General features: G+C 58.4%; 1 protein-coding gene across 1 annotated transcript; it reads right to left on the minus strand.

Moving 5' to 3' along the window:
- Nucleotides 1–1,637: 1,637 nt before the first annotated feature.
- Nucleotides 1,638–27,778, minus strand: PLOD1 (procollagen-lysine,2-oxoglutarate 5-dioxygenase 1). The gene is made up of 19 exons (XM_025855737.2): nucleotides 27,626–27,778; nucleotides 19,865–19,956; nucleotides 18,655–18,785; nucleotides 18,088–18,251; nucleotides 16,960–17,072; nucleotides 15,545–15,608; nucleotides 14,078–14,175; nucleotides 13,078–13,179; nucleotides 12,377–12,508; nucleotides 10,867–10,988; nucleotides 9,547–9,651; nucleotides 9,024–9,149; nucleotides 8,617–8,758; nucleotides 7,888–8,001; nucleotides 7,221–7,286; nucleotides 6,578–6,682; nucleotides 4,877–5,023; nucleotides 4,025–4,150; nucleotides 1,638–2,506 (listed from the first exon to the last, which is right to left on the minus strand). The coding sequence occupies exons 1-19, from the start codon at nucleotides 27,699–27,701 to the stop codon at nucleotides 2,351–2,353; spliced, it is 2,181 nt and encodes a 726-aa protein (XP_025711522.1). The 5' UTR covers nucleotides 27,702–27,778; the 3' UTR covers nucleotides 1,638–2,350.
- Nucleotides 27,779–27,904: the final 126 nt, after the last annotated feature.

Here is a 27,904-nt window from a genome sequence, read left to right on the forward strand (position 1 = left end):
GGTTGGTATGCAATTGCAGACCTTCCTTTCTTACGTGACCTACTTCTGTTTTCACTGACTTTTTCTTGGTGGACAGGAATTGATTTGTAATTAAAGGCAGCAGTTAAAAACGACCCTGACACACACATACACACACGTATAAGCACAACTCAGCTCAAAAAGGACACCTAAGGGACAGATTAGGCAAGGTCGCTTCTGGGGAGAACTCTGTAGCCAGGGGTGAGACAGGAAAGGGATTAAGATTTGCACTACATGAATTCGCCCTGGGTCACTTAAAAAAGATGAAACACTTAAAATTATCTTTAGAACGCATACACAAAACCTTGGAATGTCTTTTGAAGCGATGAAGTCCAGCCCTCCTGAGCCAATGGGAAAATGGGCTTGTACAAGTTGACCCCCACCACCGCCCACACCCAGCCAACCTGCATTCTGGGATCCCATCTGTGCCTTGCTGGCCCCAGCCACCTGACACAGAGTCTGCTCCTGGGAGCCTCCCCCGCCTCCAGGACCCTGCATAAATGGCATCTGCTAACCAGGCTTCTGTCTCAGCACTGCCGGCGTTTGGGGCAGGTTAATTCCTTGGGGGAGGGGTCGTCCTGTGCCCTGTAGGGTGTTTAAGGCCATCCTGGCCTCTACGCATGGGTGACAGTAGCACCCCTAACCCCTTTCCCGGGTGTCACAACCAAAAATGACTTCAGACGTTGCCAAATATCCCCTGGGGAAGGAAGTCACCCTCACTAAGAAGCATAATGTCACAGAAGACCCAGACGCTTCCCGCTACTCTTACTGGTTCTTCCGGCCACTGGGGCACTAAACCACACTGGGTCACCTTGGACCGAAATGGCAGTTTGGATTTCTGGCCCCACTGGTGACTGCAGGGCTGCCTGGAGGGGGGAGGGACCAGATGTCTAGCGAAAAGCCCTCTCCCTTACCACTTAGTACTTCCTGGGCTTCCCCAAGCCTACAGTTCCTCATCTATAAAAAGGAAGTGACAGGGGCGCGTGGGGTGGGTTAAGCGTCTGCCTTCTGCTTAGGTCATGATCCCAGGGTCCTGGGATCAAGCCACGCGTTGGGCTCTCTGCTCCGCAGGGAGCCTGCTTCTCCCTCTCCTTCCCGCTTGTGCGCACTCTCTTTCAAATATGTAAGTATAATCTTAAAAAAAAGAAAATGACAGCCCCTGGCCCAGAGGCCTGGGTGCCGGACATGCACAATGCCCAGCCCACAGCAAGGGATGGACAGACGTTGGCCCTTATGATTAATAAACACCCCAAAGTGTTATCAGTGCTACACACAGAGTTTGCCCAGGGCATGCTGGGGGCCACCAGGAGCTCTATGTTCTCCAATATTCCTGTTTGCGGGAAGGGTGCTCAGCAAAGGCTTCAGGGAGGAGGGAACACTCGATGCAGATCTTGAGAGAGGATGAAGTGTGCCCCAGCGGCCTGCACCTAGCTCACGTGTAAGGCTTTCCGGAATACACAGACGACGCAGGGATCACACACGACCCCTGTGTTTGGGAAACACACGTCACCACGTCTGCTGACACAGCCCTTCTGGGCAGCCCTGGGCTCTTAAATGTCTCCCTGCAGACACTCGCCCTGTCACGTACACACTCGCCCACCCAAGCATCTCCCACTCCGTAGTTTGAATGACCTTTAATAGAAACTCTCCTGTTTCTGACTGACTGTCCCTCTCTCCGGAGGCATCCAGGACAGGGTTACGCACTGCAGTGTGTGGACGTCTCACTCCCTCCCCGCACGCTGAGGACGAAGCTGTGGCATTGATACCTTTCCCGTCTCCCAGGAGATTTTCCGAGTCATTCTCTCCAGGGCACTAGGTTCTGCTCCCACGACAGGAGCCACGGAGGAAAGGGCTTCAGCAGTCCCCGGGGGCAGGGAGGGCCCTGAATCTGATCCAGGTCTCTGTGTTTGCCCCGAGGCCCGGAGCAGAAGTCCTGGGGCTGCAGCTCTGTCCGGCAGGAGGTCTGGGGCTGCCTTGTCACCCCTAGAGCCTCTCTGGGCAGCTGGCTAAGCCCCTGTTCTGCTCAATTCCACCCCCCCTCCGACCCCCGCCACGGAAGAAGCAGAGGAAGAGGCCTGGGTTTTTTCAGGAAGCCGGGTGGGAAAGGACAAGTTGCTACAAAGCAATGAACAGGAACAGTGTCTCCCTGGGCTGGGTCCAGAGCACCACGAAAGCCCCAGCCGAGGAAGTGGGCTCTGCCTCTGGCTCGTGGCCGAGTCTCTCCGACGGGGGCTCCAAGAGCCTGGAGGCTGGGACCCCGAGGCCCCAGAGTGCTGCTGGGCAGTGGTTGTTGGCAAAGAGGAAGAGGTCTGAGGTGGCCTGGCCTGGCCGATTAGGGATCGACGAAGGACACGGCGATGTAGCGGGTGCCCCTGGTGGTGGGGAGCCCCTCATGGTAGTGCGTCAGTCGCCCAGGGTGCATGAGGGTCCAGCCCTTCCGTGGGGCTCGGATGGAACAGTTATAGCGCAGAAACCGACAGCCCCCGCCCTGGAAGACGGGAAGCGTCAGTTCTCCAAGGGGAAGCAGGTCCCTTTTCCCACCGCCGCCGGATTCTTCTGTCTGAGGCCCCCTCCCCCGGGGGGCGGGGGAGGGTGCCCCGCGGCCCTCGGCACAGCCCACCTGGGGCGCCCAGCCTGGGAGTCAGGCTGCCCTGGGCAAATGCTGGCTACGTGCTTTACCAACTTTGTCACCAACCCAGGCCTCAGTTTTCCCTTCTGGGAAATGGGCATTAACCTCACAGGGTCATGAGATTTCAGTGAGATGAGTAAGAGCTTACGGAAGGCTTTCTCAACCTTGGCACCCGTGGACATTTGTGGCCAGAAAACTCTTTTTTTTAATTGGGCCAAAACGACACATGACATAAACTTTACCATCGTAAACATTTTGAAGTGTGCAGTTCGATGGTACTAAGTACACGTGTACTGTTGTTCAGCCATCGTTGCCAGGGGCCAAGGAATTCTCCTTTGGTGGGGGGCTGTCCTGGGCGCCCAGCCTCTACTCGCTAGCTCTCAGCAGCACTGCCACAGTTGTGACAACCAAAAATGTCTTCAGATATTGCCAATGTCCCCAGGGGCTGGGGGGGGGGGGGCAGGGACAAAATTGTCCTCTAGGAGAACCCCTGGTACATGGTAAACTCTCCAAAAAAATGAGAGGTGTTTGTACGGGTGTCTTTCACTGTGGCCAGGCCAGGACTGAGTCCCCGAAACACTTAGAAATAGTAGCTTAAGGGGCGCCTGGGTGGCTCAGTCATTAAGCGTCTGCCTTCGGCTCAGGTCATGATCCCAGGGTCCTGGGATCGAGCCCCACATCGGGCTCCCTGCTCCGCGGGAAGCCTGCTTCTCCCTCTCCCAATACCCCCTGCTACCCGCTGCTTGTGTTCCCTCTCTCGCTTTATCTCTCTCTGTCAAATAAATAAATAAAATCTTTAAAGAAAAAGAAACAGTAGCTTAAGGCATAAGTAAAGGAATGAATGAACGGCCCCCCCAAGCCGATCACACCCGGAGGCCTCCCGTGGGGCCCTGAGGCCCCCAGAACTGTCCCCTCTCCACCCCCACCCTCTTGGTTTCCCCAGCTCTCCCATCCAGCCACAAGCCTGAGCCCCACACCCGGACTGACCCTGTCCCGCCATTCTGAAAGCAGCCCTTACTTCCAAGAATGATGGAAGCCCTAAACTCATCATCACAAACGGCTCGCAGGCCTGGAGTGCTCACTGGGCGTCCACGTAAGCACTCACCTGGATGAGCTTGTGGAATTCTCATAGCATTTCTACGAAGGGCGCCCTACATTTTCCCATCTAAGATATGAGGAAACCGAGAGCCTAAGAAACATGTCCGAGGCCGCAGAGCTGGTGAGAGCGGGCAGGCAGGCTCCAGGTCCACGCAGTCTGGCCTCTGACCTCCTGTGCCCCTGCTCCACAAGCACAGAGGCCTTCCCTTTCTCTCTGGTTCTCCGGCACCGGGCCCCTTGGGCCCCGCCACCTCCTCAACCACCCTGTAAGCTGCTCACCTCATAATCCACGCCCACCCGGTTCAGGGCGATGTTGATGGTAAAGGTGGAGGCATCGTGGTGCGGCATGAGTGAGGGCTGCTCGTCCGGCTTGTAGCGGACAACAAAGGCCAGGTCGAACTGGGCCTGTGTCAAGGGAGTGGGAAGGAGAACAAGGGCCGCTGAAGAGCAGGAGAGGCCGGGGTGCACAGAAGGGGCCCTTCATCCGGTCTCGGGGAATGTTGGCTCTCGGAGGGCAGGGTTTCACATGGTGCTCCCCAGAGCCCGGCCTAGGGGAGGTTCTCGGTAAAAATGTGTGGAGGGAGGAAAGGACAGAAGGAAGGGAAGGAAAGGAAGAGGAGGAAGGGAGGGAAGCAGGGCAGAAGGGAGTGAACCGAATCTTCACAACCCTTCATGGCAACTAGGCAGGCTGCCAATTCCTTGAGGGCAGGGCCCAGGCAGTGGAACCAGGTGTCCGGAGAAAAGCTTGCGCATGAGGCAGTGAGGGAGGGAAGGAGGGCAAAAGCCAAAGGGGGCCGTCAGCAGGCTCTCAGTGGAGAGCTGAGAGAGGAATGGGTGCACTGGCTTGTGTGGGGAGCCTGCAGAAGCATTACCGAGGCAGGATTTAAGGACATGGAGGAAGGAGTCAAAGGGGTGCGGTCAGAGGCCACAGGCAAGGTGGGCTGCCCCTACCTTGGACTCTTCCAGAGCTCCCCCACCCCCCCAACCATGGGAGGAGACTGCACACCCACCTGGAGACCAAATGTTCAGGCCTCTCCTGCAAGCTGCGGCTGCCCACTTTCCTTTCCCCCTCTCCCCTCCCGAGCCGCTCCAGCCCTGCCCCCACCCCGGTGGCCTCCCAGGCGCGCCCACCCTGGTATAGTAGCCGGGGTAGAGCTTCTCCGTCATGGGGGCGATGTACTCCACCAGGAACTTGTGCCACTCCCGCTCAAAGCTGATCTGGTTCATGTGGATGTCGATGGTCGGCACGTTTTCGTAGCCACCCTGGATGCGGCTGTCCTGGAAATGACCATGACCGAGGGAAGCGTGGTAAGCGGAGTTCGAAGACGGCCGCCTGGGGTGTGGGCTGTCTGACCCCCCACCCCCTGACCAGTGAACGTGATGGGAAAAGGTCAGGGTAGGGGGCCAAGTGAGGGGCCTCTGCAGAGAGAAGTAAGGTGACTAGTTCATTGACTTTGGGTTCATCACAAGGGAGACTGTCCCGGGTGGGCATTTAAACGAGGATCTTGGGGGCGCCTGGGTGGCTCAGTCGGTTGAGCGGCTGCCTTTGGCTCAGGTCATGATCCCGGGGTCCTGGGATCAAGCCCCACGTCCGGATCCCTGCTCCGCAGGAAGCCTGCTTCTCCCTCTCCCTCTGCCTGCCACTCTGCCTGCTTGTGCTCTCTCTCTCTCTGTCAAATAAATAAATAAAATCTTTAAAAAAAATAAAATAAACGATCTTGAAGAGAGAGATTCTCCTGCCGGCTGGAGGAAGCAGGGACGTGAGTTCTGCCCCAGAAGCTCAGAGTAGGACCCCGAGCCTCAGAGGAGACCCCAGTCCTGGCTGACATCTCGACTGCAGCCTCGTGAGACCCTGAGCAGAGGATCCGGCTAAACCACATGAGGACTCCCGACCCACAGAAACCCGCAGAGGATACGTGGGTGTGGTTTGAAGCCGTGAAGCTCTGTGCGGATTTGTGACACCGCAGAGAAAACCAGTGCAGAGGGCGATGGGTTAGGTCGGGCCCTAGAGTCCCAGCGCTGACCTGGGCCCTGGAGGACGAGGGCCAGCCAGACCCCAGAAAGCCTGGACTATCCCAGTTACTGGCTTCTGGAGATCATCTCAGCCACCAAAGCCCGTGGACTAGGTCCAGCTGCCAGGTCAAACATTAGTCAGGCTCTGAGGCACACAGGCCCGGGGCCTCATGTGCCTTTAAAAGTGCTCCCTGAACTTGGGGCGCCTGGGTGGCTCAACTGGTTGAGTGTCCGACTTGATTTCGGCTCAGGTCATGATCTCAGGATTGTGGGATCGAACCCTCCATTAGGCTCCACGCTGAGCACGGAGTGGAGTCTACTTAATAGTCTCTCTCTTCTCTACCCCCCCTTCCCCTCCCTTAAAAAAAAAAAAAAATGTTCCCTGAACTTTCCAAGATGAATGCAGGTACAGGATTCCTCCTCCGGGGAACGCATAGCCTCTCAGCCTGACATGCCCCCTGCTTCTGCTGTCTGGTGAACATGGCACTGATGTTCCTAATTCTTCCTCATCCCACACTTGCTCATTCCTCCCCCATGACACACCCAATCTGGTAAAGGAAGCTAAATCATTCTAATAACAAACCAGGAGCCGGAAATCAAGCAATTCAAGATTAAGGAGGCTCCCAGTCATCTCGTGGTCCCGGCAGCTTGGGGACCCACACTCCATCCCATTTCCCAATCTCCCCCACTCCTAAGGGCCAGAGCACCCATCTGAAGAGTCCCAGAGAGGTTGGCTGGCTTGTCAGGGAAAGAGCCCGGAGGGCAGGCATGGGTGGAGGGGCGGCCTCCCCACATCCCTAGCCCAGGCACCACGCCCACCTTGTTATCTCCCAGAGACCACTGGCCGTAGTGCTCCATCTCCTCCACCAGCTCGTCACAGGCCGCCTCCGTGAAGATGGGGAACCAGTAGACGTCTGGGCAAGGCTGGGGAGGGCGGGGACTCAGTCATAGGGGTCCAGAGGGGCCCCGCAGCACCTTCCCCCACCTCCACAGCCCTCTGCGGCAGCCACCACAGGCAAGGCCCCTCATGCAGCCCAGGCCCTTCCCCACGCCCTGGTCTGCGAGCCGCAAAAAGGGGAAGGAAGCAGAGCTCAGTGCTGGCCCTTCTCAGCCAAGGGCTCCCGGTGCAGGGCCAGGAAAGGAATGTGCACAGTTTCTCGCTACTGGCCCCTGGTCCCCAGCTGAGACCAAATTCGGGGATGTTCTTCCTCTTTCTCGCCTGGGCCTGGGCCGGAGGAGAAACCCAAGGTCCCAAGGCCCCTGCAGACTCCAGCCAGGAAGCGACAACAGGAGGAGGGGCCATCCTACCACCCACTCCCTCGCCCAGGCGCTGCTGGGGCCCAGAAAGGTGCCTCCCCACCTCCCTTGGGGCAGCTAGTTTCCTCCCTCTGTCCTTCATCCCCGACAGCAGGTGCAGGGTGTAAATTCAGCACCTTTGTTACCAGAGGTGCCCAGTCCTTACCATCTCTACCAGCTTCCCTGCCAAGGCCTTGGTGTAGTTCTCGTGGATGTACTTCTCCTTCCAGTCCTGGGGGGTAGGTGGGGCGGGGCACGCAGGCGGGGTCCTCAGGCCTGGCCTGGGCCAGCTGGGCTCACCCCTTGCCCAACTCCACAGGACGCTCCAAGAGGGGGTTCCTCCCCCAGTTCCCCCCCCGTGCAATGTGGGTGAATGTGTGCCTGCAGGGGCTGGTGTCCGCGTGTGTACCTGCATGTGTGTGCAGGTGCGTGCATGTGCGTGCATGTGTGTGTACAGGTGTGTGCGTGGACCCACGTCAGCCACAAGCTCACAATGTCTAGGAACATTTCAGCACTCTCTCCTCCTCTGATCTTCACGACACCCTCAGAAGTGAGTGAGACTGGGATAGTATACCCATTTTAGAGCTAAGAGAACTGAGGCCCCAAAGACAGAGGCTCAACCGATGGTCCACCAAGGGAGGCCCGACTCCTGGTCCCTCCTCCTCCACTAGATGGCGCTGCCTCTCAAGAGCCCTGCCCTGCCCTGCCCAACTGGGTCCCTGGGGTGGAGGAAGGCAGGTGGCCTACGGGGCCCGACCCCTCCTCACGCTGAACCCACAGGCTCACTGGAGTCCCTTCTTCTCCCTCCCCTGCCCATCCAGCCAGGGCCTCACCTCGGGGTTGCTGAACACCTCCCAGAGGTCATTGTGGAGGTGGCTGGTCTGGTAGCTGTCCAGGGAGAGCAGGTGGCCAAAGGTGTGCCGGTTGGTCAGGAACATGAACACATCCTAGGGAGAACAGGCCGGATGGAAGAGACTCCCACCCCGACCCCCACAGTCCCATGCACGGCCCAGGAGAGGCATGGCTGCAGCCTCCTCTGCCCATTAAGTTGGAGATCAGGGAACCAAGTGTGGGTCACCCCACCTCATCTCCCCAGCACCCAGCCCAGGCCTGACATGGGATACAACCAAGGAGGGCTTCCTGGAGGACCGAATGGGAATGAAAGAATGTGTAAAAGCAAAGGATGGTGTCCGGTCCTGAAGTTTTGGGCATGGGGAAAACGTCATCGTGCTGTCGCTTTAAAAAAAAATAACCACAAAAACATATTGGGTGGGGTGCAGGGGTATGGTAAGGGTGTCTCTCGGGCACGTTACTTGGGAGTATATTTAGGTGGAAACTTTGGGGTTTTTGGCTCTATTGAAAATGTACATAAAATAGAGGGGTGCGGAAACCGGGTCCACTAACATGATCCCCACAGACCCCAAGGACCAGGCCTCACGCCTGGTGCCCCAAGTGCCCCCCACCAGGCCCTGGCATCTCAGAAGCTCCAGGGCGTAAGGTGGCAGATAGAGACCACCTTCTCCATCAACAGGGCCTCCTCTGACTGCCCAGCCCAGGCCGACCTGCTGCCGGATATTGGCACAGAAGGCCATGTCGGGGTCCAGCTTGCTGTGGTGGAACAGGTCTGTCTGCTGCAGCTCGGCCCGCAGGGCACTGCCCTTGATCAGGTAGACGTTCGAGATGTAGGGCACGTTCCAGACACCCCTAAGGGTGAGAGAAGAGGATGGAGGGGGCCGCAGGCCCGTCACAGGCTGGGGGCTGGGGCCCCGGGGGAGGGGAAGTCACAGGCTGGGAGGGCACAACAGGGCTGACTTGGGCACACGGGGGCAGGATAATTGTCAGGAAGTCCTTCCATGTGTTTAACTGCAGTCGTCCTTGCTTTGGGTCCAGCAGCAGTTTGAGGGCTTCGAGGATAGTACTACGGGGGGGGGGAGACAGAGGAGGGGGTTCCCACCCCGCAGGTACTCACACACGCCGGCCCTGCACAATGTCCACATAGTCCTCAGAGCGGGCGTAGTAGCCATCTGCGCTCAGCGCGCCCCAGAAGTTCGACCACAGCCTCCCGTGGCGGGTCATCAAGGGGGCAAGGACGTTCCTGAGGAAGGGAGCACCTCAGTGGGAATCCCTCGGCCCACAGGGAGTCTGGGGCAGATCTAGCTGGGTGTGGGGAAGGGGAGGATGGTGACCTTTCAACCCGCAAGCACCCCCTGGGGGAGGGCCTGGAGCGGGGGAGGGGGGGCTGGCCCACCTGGGGTCCCCACCCCCTCCAACGGGGCAGCCAGGGGCAGAGGGTGGGAGGGCCGGCGCGGCTGGTAGCAGGGAGGAGGGAACATCCTGGACCAAGCCGAGGCCGCCAGGCTGGGGCAGGCACAGGGTAGGAGGGGAGGCCGAGGGAAAGGTGGACAAGGAAGGCACGGCAGGGTGGGCCCGGAGTGGGAGCCGGGGCTCGGAGGGCCTGGCGGCCGACTGCTGCCGCCCACCCACAGCCTCACTTGTTCTGCTCGATCAGTAGGCGCAGGGTTTTAGGCTCAGTCAGGGCCACGTCGGCGTCCACGCTGAAGTAGTAGGTACAGCTACGGTCCTGCCGGCACAGGTCCCTACAGGTTGGGGACCTGGGCTCAGCGGGGCTGGGGCTCTGGCGCCATCCTCTCCTCACCCAGGGTCCCGGAGTGCCCTGCAGCTGTTGCTCTCCAGGCCTGTCCCCATCCATGACCACAGGGAACCAGCCAAGGGTGTTTAAAGGGGTCAGGCCAGCCCCGGTGCAGGTTGGAACCCAGACCCTGGGCTACGATACTAGCTTCTCAAGGTGAACACTCAGCAACTGGTGTCAGGTGCCCTGAAAACCCCCGTACTGGGGAAAGCATGGCCCCCTGACAGGTTCCTACACTGCCCGGGGCTAGGGGGGTAAACCGGTTCTGCCCTTCCGAAGCGCAGTTTGGTGACCTGGCTGGAAAGCCTTACAAATGTATGCTCTTTTTGTTTATCTGGCCCAGGGCTCAGCAAACTGGAGTGCACGGTCCGGATCCAGCCCCCTGCCTGGTATCGCACAGCTCATGAGCTAAAGACTATCTTGCAGTTTTAAATGGCTGGGGGAAAATTTTTTCTTAAAGTGACATAAAAACCATATGAAGTTCAAATTTCAGGGTCCATAAACAAAATTCTGGGGGCGCCTGGGTGGCTCAGTCATTGAGCGTCTGCCTTCGGCTCAGGCCATGATCCCAGGGTCCTGGGATCGAGCCCCGCATCAGGCTCCCTGCTCGGCGGGAGGCTTGCTTCTCCCTCTCCCACTCCCCCTGCTTGTGTTCCCTCTCTCTGTCAAATGCATAAATAAAAAAAAATAAAATTCTGTTGGAGCACAGTCACGTCTGTCATGCTACACCACAGAGCCGACGCACACGGAGTTACTACCTAGTCCTTTACAGGAAAGTTCACCAGCCTCGGATCTGAACTAATTCTTCCACGGTCAACACAGATGACTTGTTTGTTTGTTTGAATAACAAGGGAAAAATCAGAGATGGTCTCTGTCAGCATTTATCTACTTCTGGCCCTCCAGTTCTTCCTCTTTCTCTGATTTCCTTCCTGCACCCAAATGACACTGCTCAGCCCCACCCAGGAGCCCCCAGGTGGGCAGGGCAGAGAGCATTTCCCCATTTGACAGATGGGGACGCTGAGGCTCAGACAGGGGCAGGAACTTGCTGGAGAACACACACAGCATCTGGCCTGATGCTCCTGACACCCTGGGACCAGCCCCCGCCCCCGCCCCGCCCACGACCGTCAGCAGAGACACCATGGTGCAGTGGCCCCCAACTCACGCGCCCACGTTCCTGGCGTCAGCATTGGCCACCCGAACCTCGGGGCCCACCAGTTTCACGGACTGGTACTCGCCGCCGTGCTCTGTCAGGAACTGCTCCACCTGAGCCTTATGGTGTTGCTCCTAGGGGTGGGGGAAGGGAGGGTGAGGACGCGGACACAGGCTCCACCCCCCCAGGACCGGAGCACCCTCTGGGACTGCATCCACTCCCCTTCAGTCCCCACACACTGCTGGCCGTTGGCTCTCCGACCTCCAGGCCTTTGCCCATGCCAGGCCTCCTGCCTGGAGTGCCCTTCCCCAGCCATCCTTGAGCATCCTCCCTGGACCAGGCCAGGCCCACTGGCCTCTTAAAGAGCCTGTCTCTAGGACAGCACCCCCCGACCCCACAGGCCCCATATCCAGAGTCATTTATTCTGGTCTGGAACGTGGCCCAGGGATCTGCTTCGTTGCAAAAACGCTCCAGGTGATCCTTGGGCCACACCTGGAAAAACAACAGTCCACACCCGGGCCCCTTGCCTGGGGAAGTAGAAAGAGCGGGAACTCTAGAAGCAAACCCAGGATTTCGAGCGAAGCCCGGCTCTGCTACACTCAGCTGCGTGACCTCTGACCAGCCACTTCCCCCGACTCAGCTCTGGTGCCCTCCCTTGTAAAATGGGAAGGTGATTGTGCCTCCCTCACGGGGTCACTGTCAGGAGCCAACAAGACAGACGGAGCACACAGAAGGACCCCAAAGAAGGCCTGTGACTGCTCTCTTCTTCCACGCCCAGTCACAGAGTCGGAATTCATGGTTGTGCCATTTCACGTCTCCAGGGAAGCTGGGAGCCTCCCAAGGGCCAGGCCCACACCCTTCTCCTGTTTCCACGTGGCACAGCTGAATGAATGTCTGTGGCCCAGGCAGAGCTGGGCGTGGGGCCCCGGGCATGCGGTGTAGACTGTCGGGGCTGAGACGTCTCAGAAAGGGGTGACACTAGATGGGGCAGTTAAGAGGACGTGAAGACAAGGAGCCTGGACAACAGGGAGGACCGGAGAGTCTATCTGGCATCCCAATTATGGAAACTGGGATAAGCAAAAGCAGAGCTGAGACTTTATCCAGCTAAGGAGAGGAGAGGGAAGGAGCTGGGAATCCTGAGCCCGGGCCTGCTCCCCACAAAGCAGCAGGCCTCAGGGCTCTCCCCGATTCCCCAGAAGGTACGCAGGGGCGTGAAAACCCATTTGTCACCGAATCAAATCAGGAGGGCCTGAATGAGACAGGGAGGGAAACCACGCCGATGCTGACAGCGAGGAGCGCCTATCATGTGCCTCCCCCATGGCAGGCGCCCCTGCATCCCACGTGCCCACCTGTTGAACCCTTGTAGCAAATCCCCGTGGTCGGCACTCTTCTCTCCCGATTTAAGAGAGGAGAAAACTGAAGCACAGAAAGGTTGAGGAATGTACCCAAGGTCACACCTCTACCCAGCCGGTCCGCCTTTACCCCAGCCACACGGCAACCCCACCAAGGGCCTGCTACTCACGTGGTTGTGAATGAAAAGCCGCATCTGTTTCCGGGGGTAGCGGAGACGAAGAAGCCGCTGGAAGAACAACGATAGGAACGGCGTGGGCTGTTCGATGAACACGCCGACCAGGACTGTGGGCAGAGCTTCATCCTGCATCGGGAGGGGGGCAGCGTGAGGGGCCGGCAATGTCCAGCCACCGGGCCACTGCTGAGCCCGTAGGGTGGCCTGAGGGACCCAGAGCCGGAGGCAGAGGTGTGCAGACTTAGCAGGAAAGGGGCCTGGGCCACGCAGCTCCAAGCAGTGTGTGCAGGCAGGCAGAAGCAGGGACTGGCGTGGAAGCAGAAGGAAGCCGGAGGAGGAGGTCCCAGCTGGGCAGAGTGAGCCTAGACTTGGAGCCAGGACCAGCTGATGGCCTGCTGTCAGAGAGCCTGGCTGGCATGGGTTTGAAGTGAGCTATAAATGAGGAGTAAGGTCCGTGAGATGAGGGGGCTGTAGGAGGACTCAGGCTGAAGGAAAAGGAACCAGAACTTTGGCATGGCTGGGGGCGGGGTGTGAGCTGGAGCCATGTGTAATCTGAGAAGGCTTCCAGGAGGAGGTGCCTGGGTGAAGAGGAAGATGGAACCCCAGACAGAAAGGTGATCCCTTTACCTCCCACCAAAGACAATAGTCTCTTCCACCCCATCCAAGGAGACTGAGCCCCTCACAACCGGTGGCTGTACCCCAATGCCCCTGAGGCTACGCAGGCCCTCGTCACACACAGCGCAGCCCGTCTCGAAGGTCCAGAAGCGTGGGATGTAGTTGCCCAGGTAGTTCAGCTGCAGCTGTAGGGAAACGTGCGGTCTGAGACATGGGGTCTGAGATGTGGGGTCTGGGCCAGGCCCACCCATCCGTAACCACTGAGTCACATCTCCATCGGCCCCTGGGGTACCCACACCCCAGCCCTCTAATGGGGCAGGAATGTGACCTTATTTGGGGCAGGTTTTGGAGAGAATGTTCTGTCCCTCCGGAGATCTCCAAAGCTGCTCTGAGGGCAGAGGGAGGGCTTGGCATTCTGCCGTACCTTCACCTCTGGATCTGCCAGGAGCTTGTAAAATGCAGCTTGCTGGCCAGGCCCCCACCCCAGAGAGTCCCACTGAGCAGCTCTGGAGCGGGGTCAGGAAATCTGCTTTCACACTCGCCCTGTTCTCTCCCGGCCACGTGACTCCGACACAGTGGGGGGGGGGGGCGGAGCGGAGGGGGTCGAGGACCACACTTGAAGCAGTGTGCTGTAAGCCAGGGCTGGTTCCCCAGGGCCCATGAGGTCTGGCCTGCACCCCAGCTCCTTCTGAGCCCCAGGAGCACAGGAACCAGTCTGTCCCGCTCAAGACTGACTCTGCCTTGTATCCCAGTGCAAACACTCAGTAAATGTTTGTTGCACGAAGAAACAAGTCTGCCCTGGGATGATGGGATGCAGATGACTCAGGTGGCCCAGCTGAGGCCCTGATGGGGACAGTGACCTCCTCTGTGTCCTGTAGCTGAGCAGGGATGAACATCACTGACCACCACAGCAAGGAGACAAGGCACCACATTGAACTCAGACGCGAGGACAGAGGCAGCGAGGTGGCAACGGGGCCCAGGGGGCCCTGACCCCAAGGAGAAGCTGTGGGGTCACGACGAGAGCAGACTTGGGCCTCTGGCCTCTCTCCCGCTCTTTCCCCGTGGGCTGGGGCCTCTCCCTACCTTGGTAGGCCCATTGCCGTGAATCAGGACCGGGAGGGTGTCGTAGGCAAGGTTCCTCGCTCTCACGTGGCCCATCTCAAACTTGAGCACGACCTCATCTGGGGGTCACAAAGCACAGACACATCCACCGTCAGGCCCAGAGGCCAAGCTCAAATCCTAGCTTCCACCCAGGGCATGTTCCGGGCTACAACACCACCTCTTTGAGCCTTGAATTTCCTCGTCTGTGAGATGGGGGTAAGAGTAGGAGGAGTCCATGTTGGGCAAGCACTTAGCACCCTGCCCAGCACATGGAATCCACAGCAACCCCTAGTATTTACTGTGATGACTTCTTGGAGCCAGAAGCAGGGAAGGGGACAAAGCAAAGACCTGAAACATCCCAGCTCCAGCTCCAGCTCCAGCTCCAGCTCCAGCTTCAGCTCCAGCTCAGAGAAGCCCCGGGACAGAGCCTGGGGTAGCCGTTCTGACAGGCATGCAGAGCAGTACTGAGAATACGCCAGCCCAAGGGGAAGTCCTGGGCAGGGTGGGGGACAGATCCTGTCCTGGTGGAGAGAGTTCCTCCCGCAGGACCCTAACCCTCTTGCTCTGACCCCATTAGACAGCAGGAGGAAACTGCCTGTCCGACAGTTATAAATGCAGAGGGGCCTTTCATCAGCAGCCTGGGAGACATTGGGAAGGCAGGCCCTCTGTGTAGGTGGTCATGCGAGGGGGCCCCTCCACGTAAGTTCCTGGCTTCCCCAAAAGTGTTCTGGACCAGGCTTCTTAATGTAGGTCCATGCACTCCCAGAAGCCACAGACAAAAGGATGTGGACACTTCTGCACCTTCCCAAGAAAGGAGTCATAGTGTTCACTAGATTCTCAAGAAATAAGATTCCATTTACCCCATAAAATCACCAATCAGCTATTGGGTCTAACTACTCCTTTCCAAAGACGGGAAAATGAGGTCTGAGGGGTGTGTGTGTGTGTGTGTGTGTGTGTGAGAGAGAGAGAGAGAGAGAGAGAGAGAGAGAGAAACTTGTCCGAGGTCACCCAGGAAGACAAAGGAATGTCATCACCAGCCAGGGATCTGGGGCCAGCCCCAGGGTGTTTCTGGTTTTAAGGACCAGGCAGCTTCTCTGCTTCCCAAGCCATCCGTTGCCCTCCTGTCAGGTCAGTCCCCATGCGAGCCCAGGAAGCCTTCACCTGGGAGGTGGGAGGGCAGGGAAGGAGGGGAGCAGGCTCCCCTGTAAGAACCAGGGCCGCAGGGCAGGGGGCAGGCACCCGTGGTGAGCATCGCCCAGCTGCTCCCAGGCTGAGCGGCTGCCTCCCGCCCTGGTGTCCCGCAGGCTCTTAGACTGACCTCTTGGCCCTTTCTCCACCCCCCGAGAAACACACTTCTGCCCTAGGACATCCAGGCAGCCGCTGGGGACCTCGGATGGGGCCAGGCCACCTCCCAGCACGGTGGCCAGAGAGCCCGTGGGGGCTGCTCACCCAGAGCTCCATCCAGGTTCTGGAAGATGCGGCAGCGGTGGTCCAGGGTGATGTTGATCCGCTCCTGCAGGAAAGGAGACACCAGGATGTAGCAGGGACAGGCCCTGGCAGGGGATGAGGCCCCATCACGCCCAGTGCGGGGAGTCTGCCCTCCCACTTCTGCCATCTCCTCTCCCCACACCCACTCTGCCCTGTCACACCGGGGCAGCTGCTAGCCCTAGGATCTGCTGGTCCAGGCACTTTCAGAATTGGAAGGCATCGAAGGGAAACAGCTGGTTCAAGCACAAACCACCATGATGACAACAAACACTTGTTTTCTGCTTTACTGTCAATCACGAAGTACTACAGATACATTAATTAATTTAATCCACACAACATCCTTATGGGAAAGTACCACATTTTACAGATTTAAAAAAATAAGGCACAGAGAGGTTGGTTAACTCGCCTAAGGTCACACAGCTAATAACTGCCTAAGCTGGCATTTGAACCCCAGGAGCCTGGCCCTGAGGTTCCCTGTTCATGCGCAATGTTGCCTCTTCAAGATTCAACTGTGTCTCATGGAGACCTAAGCCAGGCCAAGGAAGACAAGTGGAACCCTCGGCTTGGCCCTCATCCCATAGAGAGCGGCTCCACTTTTATGTTTGGGACCCTGAGCTTCTGCAAGTGGTGTCACAGGAGGCAAAGGGGAAGGAGGAGGAAGGACTGAGTTTAGAGATCAAGTTCGCCTTTCGACTGCACAGGTCCAACCGCTTTGTTCCATTATTTCGTGGATGACAAAAACCGAGGCCCAGAAAGGAGAAGTGACTTACCCTAGGTCACACAGCATGGCACGGATAGGGGTTGGGGGGGGGTAAGCAGGGCAGAATCCAGGAATCCTGACCCTCCAAGGACTCTCCGAGTTTCCTGCCTGCCCAGAGGACACTGGCTGGTTTGGGGCGACACGGGTCCAGGCCTGCCATCTTCAGTCCCCTCGATGACCTCTCCTGAAGACAGGCTCGGAGGCTGGGGCATAAGTCTGGCCAAGACCTCATCAGCCCCCCGGGAGCCTCCCAGGCAAGGTGGGGCAGGGGCAACTCAGCCTGTCGGTTCCTTTCAACACCATCACTACAGATGTGAGGTCATAAACTCCTGCCTCCCCGACCTGAGGGTCCATGAGGGTGGAGACCCCAACTGTCTCATTCACTGCCACATCCCGACCCTGCACCTGACAGCATCTCACACACAGGCGCCCAATAAGTAGCTGCTGAATACATCGGTGAATCGGTGAATGGATACATGGGGGTGTCAATGCCCAACCCAGGGGGTCAGGCCTCAGGGGCGCTGCTCCCACTGCAGCATCAAGATCCAGCATTAAGATGCCCCAGCGCCACCCCCCCGCCTCCGACACACACCCCCCCCCCCCGGCTGGCCCTTACCCTCTTCTCCGGGTCCAAGAAGATCTTGGTATAAAAGAGCTGGTCGCTGTCACTGTCCTGGCCTTCCCACTCGGACACAAGTTTGCTGAGGTTGGGGGCATAACCGATGAAGCCTGCAGGTTGGTGGGGGACACACAAAGACAGACATTAGCTTCCGGCCTCCAAGTCAGGGGCCCTGTCCCAGCATCCACTTTCATTCACCTCCCCTCCTTCACCTTCTCTTAGAAGTCCTCCTGGATTGAGCAGAGGTAGTGTCCGTAAGCTGAAAGTGCCTTGCTAGCTAATGCCACTTGGTGACAAATTCCCACTGAGCTCGCAGAGAAAGATCACTGTACCCACTAAGCTGCCCCAGCTCAGGTGCTGGGCGCCACACGGGCGGTGAACGAATGGATCAGACCAGGAGTCCCTGGAGAGCATAGCTGGTGGCGCAGAGGCCAGGAGCCCCCTTTCTATAGTCATCTGGGAAACTTGGCCCAGAGAAGGGCAGAGGCTGGGCCACGGTCACTCAGTGCATGGGGGCGCTCAGAGGAAGAAGCCCACACGGCACCTTGGCCACAGTGCAGATGGGTAAGGGGAGAGAAAAACGGGAAAAGGGGCCAGCCAGGGAAAGGGAGAACACCGCCAGCCCTGGGCCAGGACCAGGCCATCTAGATGGTGCTAACTCTCTCGGCCAATGGGGAAACGTGGCTGCCAGGGGGCGGACCCTCTTCTGTGGCTGGACAGAGGAATCCAGAATAAAATACAGATTTTAGTCTCCATGCAATATGAAGCCATTGAGTGATGTGGTTGTGCCTGGCTGCTGGATGGAGAATGGCCTGGAAGGGGTGAGGGTAGAGGTTGGCAGAGCAGGCAGGAGACTACTACAACCGGCCAGGAGCCAAGGGAGGCGGTGCCAGTCGGGGTGGACTCGAGAGGTCTTTCAAAGCGGGAGCGGCATGACCGGCCCACGGACTGAGGGGTGGGGGGCCCGAGGGAGGACATTCAGGGGTGACTCCGGTTTTCCCCTGTGCAGATGGGTGGCTGTTCACGAGATGAGGCCGACTGCAGGGGGGACATCCCGATGGCAGTGGACGGACCCCTCTGGAGTCCGCCCAGCCCTGCCATGCTCTCTGCACCCAGGCTCCTCACCTCCAGAGCCCAGGAACCTCTTGCCGTCGGACACGGCCGGGTACTTGGCCTCCAGCCTGCGGTCCGGGTAAATGAGCTCCTCGGCCGAGAAGACCACCTGACTCCTGGCCTGTCGGAACTTCTTCAGGAGCTCTCGAGGCCCCGATGCAAATACCACGTCGTAGCTGCAGCCAGAGCCGGGGGAATCGGGAGCAGGGCAGAGGTGAGCAGGGGCTCACGAGGGCACCTCCTTCCGAGCCACCCCTGGGAAACGGATCTGCCCTGTTGTCTCCGGCCTGGCCTGCAGTGTTTCCACCCCACCCTGGGCAGAGAGATGGTCCCCACCCCGGTGCCCTCCTCACGCTCGAAGCATGGCTCACCCGACCTGGGCGGGCCCCCTTGCGCACCTCCTCACCACCAATGGGAATGGTCTTTTCTGGGCTCAACAGACCCCCCCCCAAAAAAAAACTATAGACAACCTCAGCTGGAGTGATCCCCCCTCCTCCCCCTTATTCTGCAAGGGCCTCACTCTAGAATATTCCATCTCTCTGCTGAGGGGCCCTGCCCAGGAGGCCCCCAGCTACCTACCTGTCCGTGAAGAGAATGACCAGGTTCTCCTTGTCCGCGTGCTTCTCCAGAGCTTTCTTTAGCAGCCGGACCTTCAGCCCTCCACCGGCCGACGACCCCTTCTCACTCCAGTCCTCTCCCAGGCCCAGTGCCTGCAGAGAAAGGCCCCTTAACATGGGCTTTTGGCAAAGAACTATCTCACCAGCCAAAATTTCACCCCCACCTGGACAGTGACCATCTCTGCCTGTGTCTGTCCAGCACCTATGGGGAAGCCGTTCTACAAGGTACCTGAAGCTGATGGGCCTGGGGGAGGGGGGTTGGGTCATGTGACCACACCTGACCCGTCAGTGTGTTCCATCCTTCTGGGAACCCTGAGACCTAAGCATGGCCTGTGGGAGTCTTCCCTGGGGCTCTTCTGTTCAAACTAAGGAAAGGCTGTCTAGTTCTGCTGAGGTTGAGAAGCTGGGGCATGTGGGTCTGTAGCTGGTGGTCATCTTGCCACCATGCAGAGAGAGCGTGTCGGCAAAGGAAGACCAACAGGACCTAGAGATGGAAAGACGAAGCCCTTATCATGGAGCTTGAACCCCTAGATCCAGCTATGCCTGAAGCAACCCTCTGCTTCAACCCGCATTCATGTGAACTAATCTATTTTCTTTCTGGCTTAATGCCACTAGACTGTAAGCTGTGTAGGCAGTGCCATGGTCTGCCTTGTCCACCGTTCTGTTCCCAGCGCCTACCACTGTGCCTGGCAGGAGGAGGCACTCAGCACACTCAGGTAAATGGAGGAATGTCTCCCTGCAGGGCTAAGCCCCACACACCGCACACAGAGGACACCAAGCAGACTGGGCATTGGCCTGGGTTTCTTTAGAGCGGTGTTTACACAGGTACCATCTCTAACCTATGGCCATCCCAAAATCACCTGGGGGGACTGGTGCAAATGCTGGTTCCCAGGCCCTGCCTTCTAAACCAGCCACACACACACCCCCCCTAGCGTGGGCATGGCCACATAATCCTCCTGTCTCACTTACTCACTCTCCCATCTCCAGCACCTCCCAGACTTTGTTTACGTTCTCCCCCTCTTGCTTTTCCTAACTCGTCCTCATCTTTTGGGCTTCCAGAAGCTTTCCCAGTGGCCCTCATCAGTTTGGGAAGGGCAAAAACCCAGCTCCTGGACTCTCCCGCCACCCCTTGGCTGTCCTGCCCCCCTCCCCCCCCTGGGGGAGCCCCTTACCTGGATCTTGTAGTTGAAGAACTGGCCCGAACGCTTGAAGCGCCGGAACCCTTCGGTCTCCCTCGTGGCCACCGTGAGGACTAACAGGTTGTCTGCGGACAGAGAAGGGCATGGTGAACCGCACTGGAGCAGGAGGGGCGACAGGCAAGAGCAGGTCATTGTTCCCAGATGTGTCAAATCCCAGCAGGATGTGTCCTCGTGTCTACCCGTTATAGACAAGGGCCCAAGGCCCAGGTCGGAAGGACGTGCCAAAGGTCGGAACCCAGGTCTCCCAATTCTCCTCCAGGGTCCCATCCACCTGGGAACGGACTGGCGTGACAGGAGGTGTCCAGAGCAGAGGTGTCTGCACGTCGCACTGTGGGGCTGGGTCTCTCCGCATTTAGGGGGCTCTGGCCTTGCACAGGGGCGGAGGCAAGGATTCGCCCGGAATGCTGAACACCAGGAATGCTGAACACCTCTCTGGCCAATGCTGGACAGGGGCCCAGGGACGGCCACTGCTCTCCAAGCCTGTGCCCGGGGCACACACTGCTCATCTATCCCAACGGTCTTGCCGAGCCTCACTAGGCCACCACGGGAGAACCTGTGAGCAGATCCTGAGTGGAAACCGACTTGAAATCCTTAGCTTCTGGGGCACCTGGGGGGCTCAGTCAGTTAAGGGTCTGCCTCTGGCTCACGTCATGGCCCCAGGGTCCTGGGATCGAGCCCCATGTCAGGCTCCCTGCTCAGTGGGGAGTCTGCTTCTCCCTCTCCCTCTGCCTGCCACTCCCATTGCTCATGCTCTCTCTCTCAAATAAATAAACAAAATCTTCACAGAAGAAAGAAAAGAAATAAATCCTTAGCTTTGACCAGAGCAGTTGTACAACCTTTTTAACAAGAGACCTTCTCAGGCTCTGTAGTGTGGCTTCACCTCTGCAATAGAACCTGCTGGAAACAACTCCCCAGACAGCATCTCTGGGAGCCCTGGGACAGTCCCTTCCAGATCACAATTTGAAGCTGTGTTATCTGAGAAGTAAAGGCTCTGTAGCTGGCCTGCCTGGTCAGAATCCTAGCTTTGCTTCTTACCAGTTCTGTGACCTTGGACAAGTCCCTGATTTTTCTGGGCTCCAGTTTCCCCTTTGTAAAATAGGGACAATAACAGTATAGCAGGGGCATCTGGCTGGCTTGGTCGTCAGTAGAGCACACGACTCTTGGTCTTCGGGTTATGGAGTTCGAGCCCTGTAGCCCCCCCTTTATCCATGGGAGATGAATTCCAAGACCCCCAGTGGATGCCTGAAACCACAGAGTACCAGACCCTATACATACTATGTTTCTTCCTCTGGGTCCATACCTATGACGCAGTTTAATTATAAATCAGGCACAGTAAGAGATTAGCCATATAAAATAGGACAATAATAACAATATACTGCAATAAACATTATATCAATGGGGCCTCTCAAAATACCTCACTGCAGGGGCGCCTGGGTGGCTCAGTTGGTTAAGCAACTGCCTTCGGCTCAGGTCATGATCCTGGAGTCCCGGGATCGAGTCCCACATCGGGCTCCCTGCTCAGCGGGGAGTCTGCTTCTCCCTCTGACCCTCTTCCCTCTCGTGCTCTCTATCTCTCATTCTCTCTCAAATAAATAAATAAAATCTTTAAAAAAAAAAATACCTCACTGCACTGAACTCCCCCTTCTTGTGATGGTGTGAGATATAAAAACCCTAAACGACAAGGGGCACCTGGGTGGCTCAGTCCATTAAGCATCTGCCTTTGCTCAGGTCATAATCTCAGGGTCCTGGGATCAAGCCCAGCATTTGGCTCCCTGCTCCGTGGGGAGTCTGCTTCTCCCCCTCCCTCTGCCCCTCTCCCCCCAGCTTGTGTGAGCACTCTCTCTCAAAAAAACAAAAAAACCCCACACACACTACAGGATAAGAGGAAATAAGATGAAGATGTAGCATTGTGACACAGTTAGGCTAGTACTGACATGTTCTCAGAAGGAGGATCATCTGCTTCCGGACCGTGGTTGCCCGTGGGTAACTGACACCGCTGTGCCTACTTCAAGAACTGATCAGTGAGAGGCAAACACCTTGCCCTGGCATTCAAGGCCCTCCCTGATTGGCCCAGTGACATACTCATTCACTCCACTGAGAGGGCCCTCCCCCAGCCAGGGGTCTCACCTTACTGGGCTCTTCCCCTTCTGCCCCAGCTCCCCCTCCCTCTACCCTTTCCCTAATCTTCCTCCAGGTCCCAGGGTCAGTAACAGTGACACCCCTTTCCTGCCACCACCTCTATGAAGCCTTCTCAGATTTCTCCTGACCTCTCTCCTGCCCTTAGAGGCAGGACCCCCCCCCACCCACCCATTTGCAGTGCTCATGACTGTTTTCACTGGGGTCCAGGACATAATGCTTTTCTGGGTAAACAGACCCACCCAACACAGGCAAGTAAGGCCTTCCCTTACACCCCCACTCTGTGAAAGCAAGAGGGGCCCGGGCTGAGAGAACAAAGGGGTCCTGCTGGGCAGAGCTGGCTGAGCTGGCAGAGCTCGGCAGGCTGCAGGCCCCAGAGCAGGGGGCGGCCCAGCAGGTTTTGGCAGGAATCCACTGGAAGTGGGCCCAAAGACCTGGGGTGGATTCACTAGGCAGGTGTGGAGAGGGGAGGCCTCACCACCTGACCCTGGGGACCAGGTAAGCGGGCTGCTGCTCACACTTGAAGAAAGGCTCCCCCAATTCTTGCCAGGATGGTGAAGTCTCCCCCACAAGTGAGGAGAGGCGAGTCACCAGCTCTGAGGCCCTCCTGTCCTTGGCAGGGGCTGCTGGGGACAGAAAAAGTGTCACGTTTCATGGATGGAAAAAGCCAGCATGTGTGTCTGTGTAAGGTGCTGGATCAGGGCTCCTGAAGTCAGGATGCAGGGGGAAGGCAAAGGGGATGGCGTGGGCATCTTGAGGCTCCCTTTCTGAGTTCCCTCTACCACATCACGGTACAAGATAGCTACCCTTTACCGAACACCTTCGACAAACCGTACTTGGTTCTAAGCCCTTTCCTGGTCCTAACCCCCCACTCTACAGTTAGAAACCAAGGCTCGGAAATGGTAACTTGCCCAAGGGAGCCAGGAAGTGGTAGCACCAGGCGGTGGGACGCAGAAGCCTGGATCCAGAGCCGCTTCTCTTAACCCGTGCGTGCAATGCCCAGGCCTGGGACAGTGACCAGCTCTGTGTCTCCATCTGTCTGAAGAGACCCTCGCTGAGGTGGAGGAGAGGGCCCCAGGCCATGCTGGACCCTCCCCAGCAACTCAGCCTGTCTCTTCTCTATTTTCCTTGGTGCTGCCAGGCGCTCCACCAGGGCCTTCACACATCTAGTGCCTGCTTCCCTGGCTGAGGACTCGAAAAGATCACCCAGTCCAGAGTCCCAAACCTGCCTGCATATCAGCATCATGAGGGACGCTTGTGAACTCTAGACTCCTGGGCCCCAGGACCAGAGGTTTGAGATGGGCCCAGAAGTCTGGATTTTTCCTACATCTCCTGGGTAACTTCTGAGGCCAGCCACATTTGGAAACCTCTGATCCAGCGCATCCCCTGGTCCTGACTCTGGGCTCCAGTGAGGGGCCTGGGGGTGGTTCACAGCAAGAGAACCCCAGGCAGGCCCCTCCCCCCAAGGGACCCCGGCATTACCTCTCAACACCGCCCACCCCCACGAAAGCTGTCTCACTGAACCCAGCCTTTGCCCCATTCCCTTGTCCTGCCTGCACAACTCACTCCTCCTAAAGAGGCCTTGGTCCTCCATGAAGCCCTCTGTCATCCCCTCCCCTTATCTGGCGCGCCATCGGCCGGCCCAGCAGGTGACGCACCAGTACAAACCTGCCCCTTCTCCCTTTGCTGGGCCAGACTCACATCTTCATCTCCTTGGCCTCCCTGCCCCTACCCGTGGCTGGGACTGAGTGTGACTCAGGATGTCTGGTGTGCACTGTCTGGCCTTAGGAAGCACGGTGGGCACGTGGTTCTAGTAAGCACCGTCACTGGCTGAGCCCTTACCAGACGCCACACGCTACACGAAGTGTGTTATGTTCACTGTCACACTTAACGATCAACAGCCCGTGTGGCGGGTGGTATTTCTACCCCACCTTGTGCAGGCGAAGAAGCTGAAGCACAGACAGGCTAAATACCCTGCTGAAGGTCATAGAAGCTTGACGTGAGAAGAGAGTGAGCCGGAATTCCAAATGCCCATGTTCTCAGCCTCATCGTTTCCCCGTCCAACATCCTGGAATGCAGCACGTCCAGCTGCCCTCAATCAGGCATCCCCACTGCGGCTGGACACTCAGCTCCAGTCCCACGGAGGGCAGCCAGAGCATGTGCAGGGCATGCCACAGGGCGACACCGTGGAGGATTAGGTTCGGAGCACCAGGGCCCGACCCGGCCCCCCCCCCCACCTCCCCTGCTTTCTGGCTGGTCCGGCAGACCCGCCTGGGGCTAAAGCCAGGGTCCGAGTGAGGCCTGACACCTAGGGCTCCTGGCCCACTTCCCCAGACAGACCAGCTGTGCTCCAGGAGCAGCAGAGGTGAGCGGGAGGGAGCAGGGCGGAGTGGCAGACAGACTGCTGGATGAGTAACTTAGCCTCTCTGGGCCTGTCTCCTCATCTGTAATATGGGGTCCTAGCAGCCCTAGTACCTTCCTCCAGAGACTTTTGTGAGGACTGAATGTGCTAGTCTGTGAAGTGCTTAGCACAGTTCCTGGCCGTGGGGGCCACACGGGTTCTTGTCGTAGGGAACCTCCCCGGAGAGAAGGCCAGCTGCTGCCCTTAGGGGTCCCCGATACAGAAAAGCTATCTTCCTTCTGGAGAGCAAGAATGATGCGGAGAGGCTGAGCCCAGGGGCCTGGGGGTGGGGGTAGGAAGACACCTCTCTGGGGTCTGAAGACAAGGCTGAGAACTTAGGCCTGGGGCGCTGTGCTGCAGCTGATGCCCACCCCCCCAAGCAGGGCCAGCCCACACAAGGCTGTGGACACCATTAGGAAGCTCCCCCCGGTCTGCTCTCTGGGGATTGGGAATGAATGAAGCTCCTCCCCCATCCTCCGGGCTCACCGAGCCCCAGGCTTGAACGGAAGCCATAAACCGGGTGTGGCAGAATGGCAGGAGATGTGGATTCCCAGTGCCCAGGAGCCAAGTGTGACTCTCCTGGGTTTCAGTCCCCTGAGGTGTCCTCAGACACTCCCCCCGCCAACACACACACACACACACACACACACACGCACGCACACACACACACGCACACGCGCATGCACATCCAGCTGGGCCTGCCTGACTCCTGGGACCTTTCCATTCCCTGCGTGGAACAGCACAACCCACAACCCCTGCCCACGCCCTATTGACCTCCTGGAGTCTCAGAAAGGCAGCCACCAGGCTCCAGCTGGTCATTCCCTCTCCATGGCCAAACCAAGGCCCGCAGGGACAGGCGGGAGCCCAGGCAGAGGACAGTGATCAGCTAGAAGCCTCTACAAAAGGGAGAAAGGACCAGGGGACATCTGGACTCTCCTGCTCCCAACTCTATGAAAATTTGCTTGTTTGGATGTTGCTTTGTTGACACCCTTTTTCTGTCCCCCACATTGGTCTGGGGACCCCCCCCGCAGGATAAGGCAATGTCTCCTTTCTCAAGCACAGGTCATTCTGGGAAAGAAGGGTTGTATCTCCTGCATAATATTGGGCATCTACTAGGGAGAGGACCTCTGTGTCCTCCCCTAAAATTGGGAGCTCCCTAAAGTGAAAACTCCGTCTTTCTCTCCACGTGCCAAACCCATATCTGCTCGGGTACGGGGCGGACAAGCTCCCAGGAGGCCTCTCTGGCGGCCGCTGGAGTGTCTCTCCCTCCTGACACCAGTCAGTGGGCCTGCAGGACAAACCACCCTCCCACAGCGTCCTAGCCAGCAGGCTGAGGGTCCCCCCATCAGCTGGGTCTGCGGAAGTTGAGCAGACTCCTCCCGATAGGACCTCCAGGAAACAGCACCCCCCCCCCACCAACAGGGGTCAGGAGAAGTGGGTCTCAGTTCCAGTCAACGACTCCACCTCCAACCACCTACAGCAACTGGAGACCAGGTATTTAACCTTTTGGGGCCTCAGTCTTGCTATCTGCAAAATGGGGCTAATGATTCCTTACTTATCAAAAGGGTCTGAATGGAGTAAGGGAAGCGAAGGGCCTCAACTTGAGAGTGGCTTGATATTAGCTCCATGTCTGGCCACCCGATGCTTCTTGTCCATCAATCTACTATCTACTTACTATCTGCCAGGTGCTCTGCCTGGATCGTTGACACACTGGATCCTGCACTCTTAGTGGGGGCTACCTCTGTCTACTCTGTCCCCTCCCATCACCTGCTGCTGGGGTCAGGGCACCTGAAGGCCTGTCACTGATTTGGTCCCTCTCACTCATCTCTGGGGGCTTTGCTGTGGGCAGTGGGAGTTTTCTCTCCTGGAATGGTCTGGGGGTGGACGGAGCCCACATCAGCAGAAGCAGGGCAAAGAGAGGCCCAGGAAACAAAGGCTATTACAGGGCTCCTGGCTCCCGACCAGTGAGTAGAGCCAGGCCACAGGCCTTTTGCACACACCACCAGCCCAGCCCTGTGCTCAGCACCTGGCTCACTGGATTTTTTTTTGACCTGTTCCACTACCCTGCAGAGATACTCCAGGAAAGCAGGCCGTGCTGGGTCCAAGAAAGAAAAGGCCTATATGGCCCAGGCATTGAGCTGAACCCTCGCCAGTGGGCCTCATCCCATGGAATCCTGGCAAGAGCACTAGGACTCCGGTACCATTGCCCCCAGTTTGCAGGCTAGAACCCCAAGCTTCACAGAAATTCGTCACCACGGGCTTTACCACTGGGAGACATGTGGCCTTGGGCACAACCTGGCACAAAGGAGGTACTAAGAAATGGCAGTTCCCACCCTCTCCCCTGGTGAGGGTCTGCTACCCTACCAGCCTGCCCCCTCCAGCTCCTCTCAGAGGCTCAGCAGGCAACCCTGGAGGTGGCTGAGAGAGGGGTGGGGAGGACAGGAGGACCCACGCAGAACGGTGGGGCACACTCTGAAACCCAATCTGCCTTGAGGATGGAGAAGGAACATGATGAAGATGCAGAGTCCAGGAGATCCTGAACCAAACAACCCGTTGTTCCAGGACTGGACAACACTAGGCAGTCCGCGCACCTGTCTGAGCCTGCTTCCTGCTGCGCTACCTGGAGCGAGGAGGACCCACCACCCAGCAAGGGCAGCGCAGACCACCACAGAGGTCCCCCAAAAGTGTACATGGCTCTGCCGTGGGGGCCCCCCATGCCACTCCCCACCCCCATGGCTGGGGATGCCCAGTGGCTCCCACGGACCAAGACACACCTGGCTGTCACTCCTGGTTCCAAGGCCCACACGCTGTGTGATCTTGGGCAAGTGAATCGACTCTGGAGCCTTAGTTTGCCCAGCGGGCAAAGGGGGATAAAAGCAGAAAACACCTCGGAGGGTTGAGGTCCTGCTTCACTGCTGCCTGGCCCATAGTAAGTGCTCCATAAACAGAAGCCGCTGTTACTACTATAACGGGAGCTATTACGATTTGACCCTCTCCGTGCCCCTCCCCTCCCGGCTGCACCCACGCGGGAACCGCAGTCCCAACAGGGGAAGTGATTCGTCCAAGTCGCCAGCGAGTCAGTGGCCAAGTGACCGGAACCCGGATCCCCTCGGAAGCCCAGGCCTCCCGTGCAGACCAGCTGCCCCCGGACCAGCGCCCCCTCCCCCGCCCCCCCGGGCCCCGGCCCGCGCCCTCACCCTCCGGCTTGGCGTCGCCCTTCGCTTCGGCCAGGAGCAGCCAGCCCAGCGGGGCTAGGAGCAGCAGCGGCCGCATGGCCGGGGTCTGGGGACGTCCGGCCGGCCCGGCGGCGCTCGCAGCCTGGAAACTTCGCGACGGGGCCGGCGGTCCGGCTGCCACGCACAGGGCCCGCCCCGGGGGCGGTGTCGCACCGCCCTCTGCTCCCTCCCCGCCGCCGCCGCCTCCCGCCCCGGGGAGGGGTTTTCCCGCAGACTCGCCCGAACCCGGGCCTCTCCGAG

This window comes from Callorhinus ursinus, unplaced genomic scaffold (genome assembly GCF_003265705.2).
Source record: "Callorhinus ursinus isolate GAN/ISIS: 27379988/994484 unplaced genomic scaffold, GSC_fseal_2.0 scaffold18, whole genome shotgun sequence".
Taxonomy (NCBI): Eukaryota; Metazoa; Chordata; class Mammalia; order Carnivora; family Otariidae; genus Callorhinus; species Callorhinus ursinus.